A 15,885-nucleotide genomic window follows, 5' to 3' on the forward strand; every position below is an offset into this window, starting at 1 on the left:
TTGGGAACATTATAAATGATAAGTGGACCACCCTGTATTATATATTTAAAAAGAAGATAATCCTGTCTGCCTACCTAATTTTCTGTTTATATCATGAGGTATTATTTTATATACTTTGGATTATCCATTTTTCTATTATTATACAATTCAAAAATGATCACTTCAATATTTTAATTATTTTAAAACTTTTTCTCAATATCTTAGGATTTATTTCCTTCTATTAAAGTAAACTTTTCAATCATGTTTTAATTCTCCTCCCTTATTTTTTAAAAAAAGCATGCTAATTTACATTGTGTTTGATTAAAAATTGGAGCAAATTAAAATTTATACTCATTTTTAATAATTTTTCAATGTCAATCCTCTATAAGTAGGCACTGCTTAATGATGAGAAACATTTGATAAATATATCATATAATTAAGCACTTAGACAAACCTATATGCTATACTATACTTACTACTCATGTAGGATATGTGTAACACAACAAAAAGTATAGCAAAACTCTGATTATCTGAACTGATTCATTCTGCAGGTAAATCGAATAATCGAAAATTTAAAGAAATGGATTAGCATGTAAAGAATGAAATTACAGGTTAATGGCAGAGTATTGTATATGTACTGTATTTATTTATTTGTCAATGTGCAAGTAGCATCCTACTGACCATTTAGATCTGTCACAGCAAATAGATGTAACTAATTATTCAGTTGCATGACATAAGATAGATGCAGTGTGATGTCAGTGGGAGTGGGAAAGGAGGTCAAGTGGTGATTTGGATAATTGGACATTTGCTTAATCAGTACTTGGATAATTGGAGTTCTACTATATTTATGTATCTAAATGCAGAAAAGATGCAGGTAATTACAAATTTTTCAGCTCCATTATAATCTTATGGGACCTGCATCACATATGTAATCATTATTAAGCAGTGCATACCTGTATCAACAGTTTGATTTATATTTTACATCAATAATATTTAAAAAGTAACCAAAACAACTTGGAAGAAACATTTCATTTTAGANAAAAAAAATTAATCCAATTTAAATACTATATCAGATTTTTTTTAAACATTTTTTCTTTTTAATGATTATTCTGTTAAATGTTTTATGTTAATAAAAGTACAAAGAAACAAATCCCAAAATATCATGACAAATATTGGTTCTTTTTTTATGATTTTTTGAAAATGACCAAAAAACCCATCTGCACACACATTCACAATGACTTACCCCCAGTCCAGAAGATATTAAACAAATAGATAATATCAAATGTAAAAGAAGATTCCATTAAAAATTTGATAATTGAAATTTGTAACATAGAACTTTGCAATATGAAAGTCCAACTGTATCTAACTGAATAAAATTAACTTACATGGAAGTGGATATGCATATTTGTCAGGATGATTATTAATAAGCGTGTTTTTTATATGTCGTCTCCCAACTCCATGAGCACCTGAAAACAAAAGAAAATTGCTTTTATCTAACTAAAACTTTAAAATGATTACCATGTAAAAATATATTGTTGTTGTTAATAACAACATAAAGACATTTATTTATTTCAATTGAAAACAAATATAATTTAATAATTAAAATATAATTATTAAAAACAATTAATTTATTANAAAAGAGTAAAATAATTTTAATTAAAATGAAATTCTAAATTACATATAAATGAAAGATTTTGGGATTAAAAAAACTAAATGAAGATTAAGTTTATTTTGACAAACATCTTTATAAGACAAAATATGGAGAAATGAAAGTGTCTGCTTTGAATGTGTCCAAATTCAAACAAATGAAGCCCTGGACTGGGATGAAAAACATCCTTTTAACCATATATCCAAACAAAAACGAATCTTGATCTTTACAATTAATTAAAATTAAGGGAACTAAATTGTAAAAACAAAAAGGAAAATAAAATTATTTTAAATTTAAAACCATGCAGTAAAAAAAAGGAGAAAAATTAGTAAATTAAGTTCTTTATAAGACAAGACAAACAAAAAAAGAAAATGTTAGTTAAGTGCAATGTTCATTCAACATGAAACAAAAGACAATGTTGAATTGTATTAATAAACAATCGTCTTTCTCAAAAACCAATCTGGTCCAATTTCCAATTTCACCTGGTAACAGAGAAAGGCCAATAGGAGACCAAGAAAGGGGATTAATAACCAATAAAGTAATGATTTGCAAGACCACAAGATATTTAAGTCCAGGCTTCAAGGACACTTCGTTTTTTGCTATGGTGTCCTACAAGGCTATGTCCCTCGCTGGAGTGCTTCCCGCAAGGTTCCGTCTTTGTCCTTTGCCAATGTATCCTTCGAAATTTATAGATCTTTGTTGATAGAAACTTTAAAAATTCTGATCTGCATTCACTGGACATTATTTCCTGTTCAAGAACTGGTCTTAGAATGCAACATCTGATCAGCGATAGGAAACCACTTTCATCACTGGACTTTCCTCTTCTTTCATATATAAGGATACATACAAGGACTTCAACCCTTTGTGACAACAGCACTTTTATTGTAAGTTAATTGTCTAATAAACAATATATTTATATTATTTATTTTGTTATATTATATTGTTATTGTATTTTGTTATATTATATTTATATTGTTTATGTTGTATATTTTAAAAATTGCCAGGATGAATTTACTTTTACAAAAAAAATATATTTTTTTCGTAAAAGCGAATTTGTCTCTGCAATTTTTTAAAAAGTACTTATTAATTTTATGATTGTGCCACCACTAGAAGATTATTTTAACTTTTTTTCATTAGATGGTGGCTGAGTAGTCTACAATAAAAGGTCGACTCCGCCATGAATTGTTACCACCTCAACAGCGTGTGAAGGGACTGAATGACAATGATTCATCATGTATGTATACTTTCAAACAATATATTTTTTTGTAAACGGGTTGTATTGTTTGTAAACGAGGCATCGATCTCTGACTCAAGCACTTCCATATGTTGTTGACTGTTACAGCTCAGCAGTCCAGAGACAATAATTGATATAATAGAATATACTACACTGGATTAAATCAAAATAACGTACCAATGAGCCTGTTACCAATGTGCGTCTCTTACTAAATCAACCATTACAAATGTTTTCGAACTCGCAAGTTCTTCTTCAGGTAACGTACAACTTCTGAACAAATGCGATTAAAATTAAATTGAATCGGAACACCAGCTGGAACTCACTCACGTGGATGTCAATAACATCACTTGGGCATGTGCCATATTATCTGTAGTAGTTTAATGTAAGCTCTTGGACAAGCCACATGGCTACACTTAAGGACAATAATTGCATTAACCATAAAGATGAAATCACTCTATCTATAGCCTGGCAGACGCTCTTGGACAATAGCATATACAGTTTAACATAAGTAGTTTAACATAAGCTCTTTTCCAAACTACTACAGATAATACGGCGCGTGTCCAAATGACGTTATCGACATCCACGCGATTGAGTTCCAGCTGGTGTTCCAATTCAATTTAATTTAAATCGCATTTGTTCAAAAATTGTATCTTACCAGAAGAAGAACTTGTGAGTTTGTAAACGTTTGTAACAGTTGATTTAGTAAGAGACGTACACCAGTAACATGCTCACTGGTACCTTATTTTTATAATTGACATAGCTCATATATAGCTGTTATATGCTTTTTTGAAATTTTATTTTCTTCTCCTCAGCACCCTTATGCAAATATTCTAAATATTGAAATTGTATTCCTATTCAAGCATCAACACAAAAACCTTTATAATGCAGCCTTTTAATTCAATTTTCTAACATTTTTGGCCATTTTGAAAGGCCTTCATCAGGAACATTATGTTCCTGATAAAGGCCTTTCAATGAGCTGTAATTATAATTTATAATTACAGCTCTAAGATTTTTATTTAAGATTATTTTGCCAAACTTTTTGGCTTAAGTACAATTTTTATTATTAGGCATTAGAATAAAAATTACTATAAAATAATTTAAAGTCATTAATAATTCTTTACCTTGATCGTTACCAGATCTTTCTATTGCTAGACAAGCTATTCTCCATTCTTGTAATTCCAGAGAAGGAATGAGACCAGCCATCGAATCAGTTCCTTCTTTTCTTGCTTGCCACCAATTACGATCGTCTTTATTGACCACTTGCAAAATGTCACCCGTTCTGAAGATGATGCCGTCTTGAGCACAGGGTAAGAGTTCGTCTTCGCGTGGATTGTAATCAAATTGGGCACGCACGAAAATCTTTAATTTAAAAAACAAAAAAATTAGATTATTTCAAAAAATTAACACTTATATCAGTTATTTTAATTCATTAATTACCTTACTTTCTAATTAGTATAAAGAAACTGAGTAAAGATAATATTTAATAAAGTAAAATAAATGATAATTACACAATTTGAGCTAATTCTTTAATTTTTTGCAAGTTCTTAGGCTTGTTGTTTTTACNTATAATTTAATATTAATACTTATAATTACTATAAATCATTAATGATTCTTTACCTTGATCGTTACGAGATCTTTCCATTGCTAGACAAGCTATTCTCCATTCTTGTAATTCCGGAGAAGGAATGAGACCGGCTGTTGAATCAGTTCCTTCTTTTCTTGCTTGCCACCAATTATGATCATCTTTACTGATCACTTGCAAAATGTCACCCGTTTTGAAGATGATGCCAGCTTGAGCACAGGGTATGAGTTCGTCTTCATATGGATTGTAATCAAATTGGGCACGCACGAAAATCTTTAATTAAAAAAAAAAAATTAGATTATTTCAAAAAATTAACATTTATATCAGTTATTTTAATTCATTAATTACCTTACTTTCTAATTAGTATAAAGAAACTGAGTAAAGATAATATTTAATAAAGTAAAATAAATGATAATTACACAATTTGAGCTAATTCTTTAATTTTTTGCAAGTTCTTAGGCTTGTTGTTTTTACATCTTTCTTAATTTAACTATTCTCTTTATCAAAGTTTTACTTTGTAGATATTATTTTATAGCTGTAATTACTATTTGTTAGTTAAAAAGCTATTCTTTAAGCAAACTTCTTTTATGTTGTATTATATTATCTACTAAATAATTCATTAAATTCATTTAATTTATTTGTATATTCATAAAATTTACTTAATTAAATAAAATAAATTCCATTAACTGTAAAATTAATCACAAAGTTAATTCTGATACACAACAGCTTCTTTATACTTATTAAGTTTTAATGCATCCAAATAGCAAGCTATTATTATTATTCTAATTTTGCCTCTTTTAAGAAAAAAATTAATAAAATGATTTAACATTAGATAAACTACATACAGTCGACCCCCCTATAACATGGTAGATGTGTTCCGGTTTTTATGAATCCATTTTCTACGAGTCCAGCCAATCACAGCCCTGCACGTATGCAGTTTATGGACTACGGCTGTTTGAAAGGTTTCTTCCATAAAATTAATCGATTCTAGACTAATTTGACTCAACATTTCCAAAATACGTATAATTTTTTGGGAATAATCCATATAAACTATGCTATAAACAAAAAATTGTAGGATTACTTACCGAGCGTGCACCGTTTGACTACGCCATTGCTTAAGCTCGTTTTCGTCATGGAGCTTGTCATCGAATGGCGCTCGCATGCTTCCTGATAAATTATTTTTTTTGCGAAAAATTCGCTGAACTTTGGAGACATCATTAATATAAATATAATTTTTATGGACGTTAAATAATAAATGGTTTTTAGTAGGTCCACTGCTCGCTTAAACTCAACGGTTTGTACAATATCCGCTATTGGTCTAGATTCGACCAATCCTGTCGTGACACAAGTCGGCGATGACGTTTTACCGAATTATATGAGTTTTTTTAGCATGTTTGTATGAATGCTGTCGCAATTTTTTTGCCATGATATAGGAATCAAAACTATAGGAACCTGTGTTATAGGGGGGTCGACTGTACTGTATTTTCTGGCTTAAAACACACAGCATAAAATTTTTCTCTAAAAACCTGTCTCAAAACCAGTATGTGTCTTATACACTAAAGATTGAAATTCAGAAGTGTGCAAATAATTTAAAACTGTTCTTCCGAAACTTTTAAGGTTACCACCTCCTTTTAGTGTATGTATTTTATATATATTTATGTATATGTGTGTGTGTGTGTGTGTATGTGTGTGTGTGTGTGTGTGTGTGTTTTTTGTTTGTTTGTTTCCAGACAACAATGTCTACGGCATTGGTCTCCCCTATGTACGACTTCGGGGATGTGATGTACAAGGTGAATTTATATATGCTTAGCCATATATATGTATATGTGTGTGTGTGTGTGTGTATGTGTGTGTGTGTGTGTGTGTGTGTTTTTTGTTTGTTTGTTTCAAGATGAAGTTTTTGTCCCCTTGCCTTCCAACACCTTACTGCCTCTTGCCTTCCAGTGTCTCCTTGAGTCTTTTGCCACCCTCAAGGGAGCAGTAATGCCCACTAGTTTGAAACCTCACAAAATGCGATAAAACCAGAGATTGTTATTTAAGAAGCGTGTCACTAGTAATGCCCATTGATGGTACTAAAAATGATTGTTTAAAAGAAGCAATGATTCTGATTTAAATGTGGAAGAGATTTTGGAAGACAATTTGTCTGGCTCCAAGGACAAAGATAAAGATTAAAATTGTAATTCCATATATTTTTTCCTCGATACATAATTGTTTTACACAAAAATTCACTAAAATTTTAAATTTGCACTAATAAATAACAATAGGAACTGGAGAAACAAACAAATAAAACCAACAACTTATAACACTTCAGCAATTATTTAATGTAATCAATAACGTTTTTCATCCAGCTTAACGAATCTTCTATTTTGTATTCTATTCATGCAACTGAACATATCAGTGTATATACAAGATTTAATGTTTAAAACATTTGATAAACATGCCATGTGACTATGCAAGTGCAAGACAAATTCATAAAACAAAATCAGATGTTAAAATGAAACAAACTTATCTAAAAATAAACACATATATAGATACAATTTATTTGCTAATTAAAATGCTGCAGTTTATATGAAGTTGCATTTCATATCACGATTTCCAGATGATGGACAACAAGTCCCCACTCCAATAGTTAACACATCTATAGTCTTTGTTTGTATTGTAAATTTCAAGTATTTCCAATTGTTTTAGGCTAATTGTGTCATATATTTCTGTATTATTTTTGAGATAAGATAAAAAGCAGAGATTGAGACAGAGTATAAGATATGGACCAAAACCATACTTAAAAATTTGAAAAGGCAATTTAGAAAAGTAAAAATACTGGTGTAATATATAAAGTGTCAGGAATAGAAAAGCATTACCCTTGTTAAGGAGATTGTTTCAAAAGAAAGTGGAAAAGAAAAAAGAAGTATATAAAAAAATAAAAGTAGATACTATCGAGGTTGACGTAACGTGAAGTTACAAAAATTTAATAATTAAAATATTAAGACAGTAATTAATACAGGAAGATAAATACCATCCATAATTTAATCAAAATGAAAAGGAGACAATATCTAAAAAACTAAACTGGGAGTGTGTGTCTTTGATTTAAATGATCATATTATTATTACAAAAATTATAGCGATTTCTCTATGACTAGTTACTTTTCATCCATCCTGTAGTTCAAGTACTGTATATGGTATCGAGTTATCTGGTCCATTTTTTAAAATTTTATAATGATCATCAAGTCCACAAAACTTAACACCAAGTGAAGACTATCAATTAACAATCTTGTACTAATAAAGAAACAAAGTATACCAAAATCTTTCCAACTCATAAATTGAATGAGATTTACATATGAATAATAATAAATGCCAATTATAAATGAAATAATTAGTCCTAATCTCAATGATATAAATAAGAAATACTTCAAAGAATTTAAAAATTGATCATAAAATGATCAACTGATCAATTAACTAATCTGAGACACCAGAACTTTGTAATCCACTTGTATATAACCAGTGGCAATTATTTTAATTAAAAGCAGGTATTATTAATTAGTGCAACTAAGTGCACTTATTAACAACAGAAATAGAAAAACTGCCTAATTTCTTGCTTGTAATGCACAATCAAATTTTTATGGGCAAAAAATGATTTGTCATATATTTGCAAAGTTTGCGTTGTCGTTTATTTGTTTTTTTGGCATACCAGCGACAAATTGATACAATATTCATTAACATTTAATAATTAAAAAGAAATATTTTCAAATCTAGAAAAGAAATTAAACAATTTATTTTAAAGCAAAGTCCAGAATTATAAAATATAATCAGTTTCCGACTTATGACTTCACAACTTACACTACTTTCTGTCATTACAAGTATGAATTGTTGTATGAAAAAATTATTTTTGAGTAACCAATTGATTTCCTTAAAGTAACTGTATTTCTGAATTTTAGTATATTTTTATGAAAAAAATAATGTGCAAGATATGTTTTTTTACAAAAAAGGGGACTTCTTTATAAAGCTTGAAAATTATTGCCTTGCATACTGTAAATGGATGCAATATATATGTTCATCTTACAAAAATTAACATTAATTAATTAGACTATTTAGCTTCATTAAACAATTGTTTTTTTCTTCTCAATATTTATAAAATGTTGACAAGTCTTACAGAAATTAGTTTTGAGTCCATATAATTGGTTACATTCACTAATGACACACAGTATAACATTTAAATGTTAAATATAATACTACAATGAACAACAAATACACACTACATAACAATAACTCAAAACTTTATTTGTGTTTAATTATAATTTTGGTTAGCACCTAATAAAAATCTATATACAAGAAGTATACAAGGTAAACCATAAGTAGGTAGAATAAGGTTTGTGTTAGGGTTATACTAACACAATGCTGTATATTTAACTTGGTTATGAAGTATCATTGAAACATTACATCAGAGATGCATTGCAAGAAATTAATACATAAACATACTTGTGCAAAAATGTTTGTTGAAGTGTGAAATGATGAAATGTAGACTTCAAAGCTGTGTAAATTGTGATGGACAGCAGTTTGAGCATCGTTGTTGATAAAATTGTATTGTATTGTATTAGTAAATATAATTGTATATGTAATCTCAATAAATGTTAAAATTTACTGTCCATCTACTTTTGGTTCACCCTGTATATATTGTTAGCTGAACTCCTTCATAATTTCTCAACATATCTGAATGAATTAGGTTTCAATATGTGTAGGAGAGTCTGTAGAAGTACTGTACAATAAGATTTTTTAGATCTGATGATCTGTTCTAAAGATGGGAAATTTCAGAACAGGAACCAATATCATTTTGTACAGGGAACTAAGAAACTTTTGGCAACATTAAAATTTTGCAATGATTCAGTGTCAAGTTCACCAATGAGCCATCTGTATAGTTTACGAGTTCATAAACAATTGTGTGGCCCAGATAAAGTACTCTGACATGAATTTTCTGTGCTTTGTAAGTGTCCTCTGATCATTTTTAACCGCTATTTGTCCATGCTGTAAAGTACTGTTTTCTATTCGATTTACCATCTTAAATATGGTATACTAAGAAATTTTTGTAATCCATTTTTGTAGTTGGTATTGAGAATATATCAATATTTCACATTGTCCATACTACAAGTAACTTTTGACAGACATCAAATTCTAATTCTTAATTCTAAATTAATTTTTTCTATTTGATGTCTTTATCCCACAGGTACTTCAGGTCATTCACTAATAAAATTCTAATTTTTTGTGAGTTGTATGATCCAGGGTTATCATTTTATTCTCAAATTAATAATAAACTTAAAGTGAATGAATAATTAAATCATCTGTCAATAAGAACTTTTTGGACCCCTCACTGAGATTTCCAAATTTCTTCATAACAAGAGTGAAAGATGATGAGACTTATTGTAGCATCCCAATATTCTGTCAAGGTCAGATGCTATGATAAGTAAATAGAAAAATAAAAAATTTTTTAAACAAAGATTGGCTAGAAGATGTTTATTGGATATTCAACACTATTATACTTGCAAGTAGAAGTGAATGGTCCATTTCCATTTTTTGTCTTTTTCATCCACCCAATATGTAAACAACAATGCAAAATCTCCTGTCATTGTTTTATTATATCAAAATTTCTTGATGTGTCATGAAAAATGATTTTAGAGCTATTTTTTGATGTTTTTGAAAAACTGCCACAGATTATACACAGTAGCCTATATAGTAACTGCAAAGGTATATTTCACATCATTAAAGCTGAAGAATTTTTTGACACAATCTGAGGATTACAGACAGGAAATTAAAATACTTCATCATCTTAGGGAGTACCAAACATCCTATTTCATGTGTGGCATAATGCCATATTTATGTATAGTTTTTAAGTTATGTTATTTTCATTTTCTATCACTTTCCTTTCCTAGCCTATCAATTTCCCTTTTGTTCTTGATTTTCCTTTGTTTTCAGAGTTTGAGAACTTTCCACCCTTGTCCTACTTCCATGGATACGAGCATTAGACAAAAGAGTGGAGAAGGCCCTGATGGGCAAACATCAGTGTAGTCAGCACTTTTTGGTCAAGTTCCCAAGGAAGAAAGATGTGCAGAGGACAAGCTCCGGTCTTTGAGTGGTATCAGAAGTCACAGGGTACAATCACTAAGATACGGTCGGTACAGAAAGCACCAGTGAGTCCTGAGAGTTGAAATGGGAAATCTTGTTTGGAAGACCAAAAGAAAAGTGAAATAGTGACAACTAAGAAAGAAAATACATACACCAGTGAAATTCAGGAGAACTGCAAAGGTATATTTGGACAGTTTCATTGTGATATATGAAGTTACAGGTACCCCTTTTCTAAGACTTCTTTCTTCATAAATCTGTCTCTCCCTATCTAACTAACATCTCTTCCCTCTTTTAGCATTAATTAGAATAAAAAAACATAAGTTGTAAGGTAGTTTTAAGCACAGCTGATCTTTGTATATACTTTCGTGATTTGAACCCCACATGTGTGAATCCCAAAAAGTGGTTGAGAAGATCCTTTTGTGTAACAATCTTGATTGTACTATACTGTTGTATAAAAGTATTCACTAACAATGCACCAGAGTTGGGATCTTATCTTTTTTGTGTTCGTACTGTATAAAATAAAGTTTTGTTCTTTATGTTATACCTGTTTCTTATTCTTGTCACACTGAACACTACATATTCAATCAGATATCAAAGTAACTAGATGTTGTCTTGATATCTATTTATATTTCACTGTATTTAACTCTGGTCAACATATGTCTTTTGGTCTTATAATGTTATATTTGCAACTTACATTTGTGATGTATGCATTTTAAATTAATTTCAGTTGAACCTGTCGATCTTGAATCTTACATAAATGAAAAAAATTCAAGATAAATAGGTTTCAAGATATAGAAATTCCTACACAGTAAACAATAGGTTTGATCAGAGGTAGATATTTTATTAATACAATAGCAAGTAAAAGTACATATCTGTATTAGGTATTAATAAAAGATTTTTGACATACCTTAACAAATAGTTTGTCAATAGTTCCCAATGCCCAGCTTTCATTAGCTTCAGCCATAAGATGCAAGCCAAACTCATAGCCAATAAGATAAAATTGCAACTATGTACTATATTGTAAGCGGTGCTTTTCAATTACAATTTAAGCTATCAAAATTAGTTGCTGAGCTTTGTATTTCTAATCGACACTTCAGTCTGTAATTTGAGATATAGGTTTTGGGAGAAAATTATTTGAGATAAACATGTAAAATATATTGAATTTATGCTGAAAGTGCAGGAGAAAAAATAAATTTTGAGATAAACATGTTTGAGATAGACAGGTTCAACTGCATTTCCTGTATACAGTAGAACCTCGATTATCCGACTCAATTGGGGACTGGGGTTGGTCGGATAATTGAAAAGTCGGATAACTGANATATTGGAAATACACACACCCCCTTTATCTCCCCATCCCTTGACCTTTAACTATCAAAATTTAATAGCATCAATCCCCTTAATAAAAAACCTACCAGCAAAACTTCAGAAATTTTTGACAAAAAGAACAGGAAAAAAACTTCATATAAGTGAACAAAATTATACCCCCTCACACACACTAACATCCATACATACAGAAATTGCCTCCAAACTTTGTTGCATTTCTCAATATTTCAAGGTGTCTTAAGTTCAAAAATTTTTAAATCTGGAGAGGGTCATTTTTGCCAGATAGCCTTACTTTCCCTCTGTTATAACAGCCAGGAAAGTAAAATCATGTGACTTCCAATCCAGACCAAAGTTCATATTTAGTTAATCAGACCTCTACCCAAGCTTTCCATATATCTGATCTAAATTTTCATCTATCTAACTTCATTCTGAAGATTAACGAGGGATGGATGGAAATTAAAAACTTGGGAACATTATAAATGATAAGTGGACCACCCTGTATTATATATTTAAAAAGAAGATAATCCTGTCTGCCTACCTAATTTTCTGTTTATATCATGAGGTATTATTTTATATACTTTGGATTATCCATTTTTCTATTATTAAACAATTAGTTCAAAAATGATCACTTCAATATTTTAATTATTTTAAAACTTTTTCCCAATAACTTAGGATTTATTTCCTTCTATTAAAGTAAACTTTTCAATCATGTTTTAATTCTCCTCCCTTATTTTTTTAAAAAAAGCATGCTAATTTACATTGTGTTTGATTAAAAAGTGGAGCAGATTAAAATTTATACTCATTTTTAATAATTTTTCAATGTCAATCCTCTATAAGTAAGCACTGCTTAATGATGGGGAAACATTTGATAAATATATCATAGAATTAAGCACTTACAAGTTAGACAAACCTATATGCTATAGTATACTTACTACTCATGTAGGATATGTGTAACACAATAAAAAGTATAGCAAAACTCCAATTATCTAACTGATTCATTCTGCAGGTAAATCAGATAATCGAAAATTTGGAGAAGTGGATTAGCATGTAAAGAATGAAATTACAGGGTAATGGCAGAGTATTGTATATGTACTGTATTTATTTATTTGTCAATGTGCAAGTAGCATACTACTGATCATTTAGATCTGTCACAGCAAATAGGTGTAACTAATTATTCAGTTGCATGACATAAGATAATTGCAGTGCGATGTCAGTGGGAGTGGAAAAGGAGGTCAAGTGGTGATTTGGATAATTGGACATTTGTTTAATCAGTATTTGGATAATTGGAGTTCTACAATATTTATGTATCTAAATGCGGAGAAGGTGCAGGTGGTTACAAATTTTTCAGCTCCAGTATAATCTTATGGGACCTGCATCACATATGTAATCATTATTAAGCAGTGCATACCTGTATCAATAGTTTGATTTATATTTTACATCAATAATATTTAAAAAGTAATCAAAACAATTTGGAAGAAACATTTCATTTTAGAAGTTGTATCTAAAAGAACAAAGATCTTTGATTTGTAAATGCATTTCTGTTGCACTAAACTAAGTACAGCTTGTTTCACAAATTCAACTGGGTTGTAAAAACTCATAGTAGCAGACACAAGCCTATTTACTTAGCAAAAAAAATAGATTGTTTGACAAATCTGTGACAGGATTACTACATATTGCCAAAAAGAAGTTCCCGAACTTCATAAAACTTCCAGAGCCTCAATACAGTAATACAGTACTGCACATTACCCAGTCAAGATATATGAAACATTCTGTATATTTTGTTTACTTTTTAATTATTTAAATTACAGAAAAATCTACTTAATATAATTCTTAAAGATCACTTGTATTAAATAGCATATAACATTTTCTTACCAAGTAAAACTAGAGTTTTCCTTTTGAAAGATGGTAATTTTACCACTTCTTCATACGTAACTAAATCTAACTGATCGAATACGGCATTGTGTTTTGCTAAGTACTTATCTCGAAAGTGTTTCTTTTTTCGACTAAATATTGAGCAATTCACTGCAAAAGAGTAAAATAAGTTTAATTAAAATGAAATTCTAAATTACATATAAATGAAAGATTTCAAGATTAAGGAAACTAAATGAAGATTAAGTTTATTTTGACAAACATCTTTATACGACAAAATATGGAGAAATGAAAGTGTCTGCTTTGAATGTATCCAAATTCAAACAAATGTGAGGCCCTGGGCTGGGATGACAAACATCCATGTGAGTGAGTTTCAGCTGGTGTTCCAATTCAATTTAATTTTAATCGCATTTGTTCAAAAGTTGTATGTTACCTGAAGAAGAACTTGTGAGTTCGAAAACATTTGTAATGGTTGATTTAGTAAGAGACGCACACCAGTAACAGGCTCACTGATACATTATTTTTATAATTGATATATCTCATATAATCGTTATATGCTTTTTTGAAATTTTATTTTCTCCTCCCCAGCACCCTTATGCAAATATTCTAAATATTGAAATTGTATTCCTATTCAAGCATCAACACAAAAACCTTTATAATGCAGCCTTTTAATTCAATTTTCTAACGTTTTTGGCCATTTTGAAAGGCCTTCATCAGGAACATAATGTTCCTGACAAAAGCCTTTCAGTGAGCTGTAATTATAAATTATAATTACAATTCAAAGATTCTTATTTAAGATTATTTTGCCAAACTTCTTGGCTTAAGTAGAATTTTATTATTAGGCATTAGAATAAAAATTACTATAATTTAATATTAATACTTATAATTACTATAAATCATTAATGATTCTTTACCTTGATCGTTACGAGATCTTTCCATTGCTAGACAAGCTATTCTCCATTCTTGTAATTCCGGAGAAGGAATGAGACCGGCTGTTGAATCAGTTCCTTCTTTTCTTGCTTGCCACCAATTATGATCATCTTTACTGATCACTTGCAAAATGTCACCCGTTTTGAAGATGATGCCAGCTTGAGCACAGGGTATGAGTTCGTCTTCATATGGATTGTAATCAAATTGGGCACGCACGAAAATCTTTAATTAAAAAAAAAAAATTAGATTATTTCAAAAAATTAACATTTAAATCAGTTATTTTAATTCATTAATTACCTTACTCTCTAATTAGTATAAAGAAACTGAGTAAAGATAATATTTAATAAAGTAAAATAAATGATAATTACACAATTTGAGCTAATTCTTTAATTGTTTGCAAGTTTTTAGGCTTGTTGTTTTTACATCTTTCTTAATTTAACTATTCTCTTTATCAAAGTTTTACTTTGTAGATATTATTTTATAGCTGTAATTACTATTTGTTAGTTAAAAAGCTATTCTTTAAGCAAACTTCTTTTATGCTATATTATATTATCTACTAAATAATTCATTAAATTCATTTAATTTATTTGTATATTCATAAAATTTACTTAATTAAATAAACTAAATTCCATTAATTGTAAAATTAATCACAAAGTTAATTCTGATACACAACAGCTTCTTTATACTTATTAAGTTTTAATGCATCCAAATAGCAAGCTATTATTATTCTCATTTTGCCTCTTTTAAGAAAAAAATTAATAAAATGATTTAACATTAGATAAACTACATACAGTCGACCCCCCTATAACATGGTAGATGTGTTCCGGTTTTTATGAATCCATTTTCTACGAGTCCAGCCAATCACAGCCCTGCACGTATGCAGTTTATGGACTACGGCTGTTTGAAAGGTTTCTTCCATAAAATTAATCGATTCTAGACTAATTCGACTCAACATTTCCAAAATACGTATAATTTTTTGGGAATAATCCATATAAACTATGCTATAAACAAAAAATTGTAGGATTACTTACCGAGCGTGCACCGTTTGACTACGCCATTGCTTAAGCTCGTTTTCGTCATGGAGCTTGTCATCGAATGGCGCTCGCATGCTTCCTGATAAATTATTTTTTTTGCGAAAAATTCGCTGAACTTTGGAGACATCATTAATATAAATATAATTTTTATGGACGTTAAATAATAAATGGTTTTT

At 29.6% G+C, this 15,885-nt stretch overlaps 1 protein-coding gene across 1 annotated transcript in view; it reads right to left on the reverse strand.

The window, feature by feature from the left end:
* The window catches only part of LOC111635697 (peripheral plasma membrane protein CASK-like), a 137,162-nt gene that overhangs the window by 26,210 nt on the left and 95,067 nt on the right, over positions 1–15,885 (reverse strand). Inside the window, exons 18-20 of the mRNA XM_023380739.1 lie at positions 14,660–14,897; positions 13,749–13,898; positions 1,365–1,445 (exon numbers count right to left, since the gene is read on the reverse strand). Coding sequence (XP_023236507.1) covers positions 1,365–1,445; positions 13,749–13,898; positions 14,660–14,897 — 469 coding nt within the window. The remainder of the gene's footprint in view (positions 1–1,364; positions 1,446–13,748; positions 13,899–14,659; positions 14,898–15,885) is intronic.

This window comes from Centruroides sculpturatus, unplaced genomic scaffold (assembly GCF_000671375.1).
Source record: "Centruroides sculpturatus isolate CEXI.00-Female unplaced genomic scaffold, Cexi_2.0 scaffold1047, whole genome shotgun sequence".
Lineage (NCBI taxonomy): Eukaryota > Metazoa > Arthropoda > Arachnida > Scorpiones > Buthidae > Centruroides > Centruroides sculpturatus.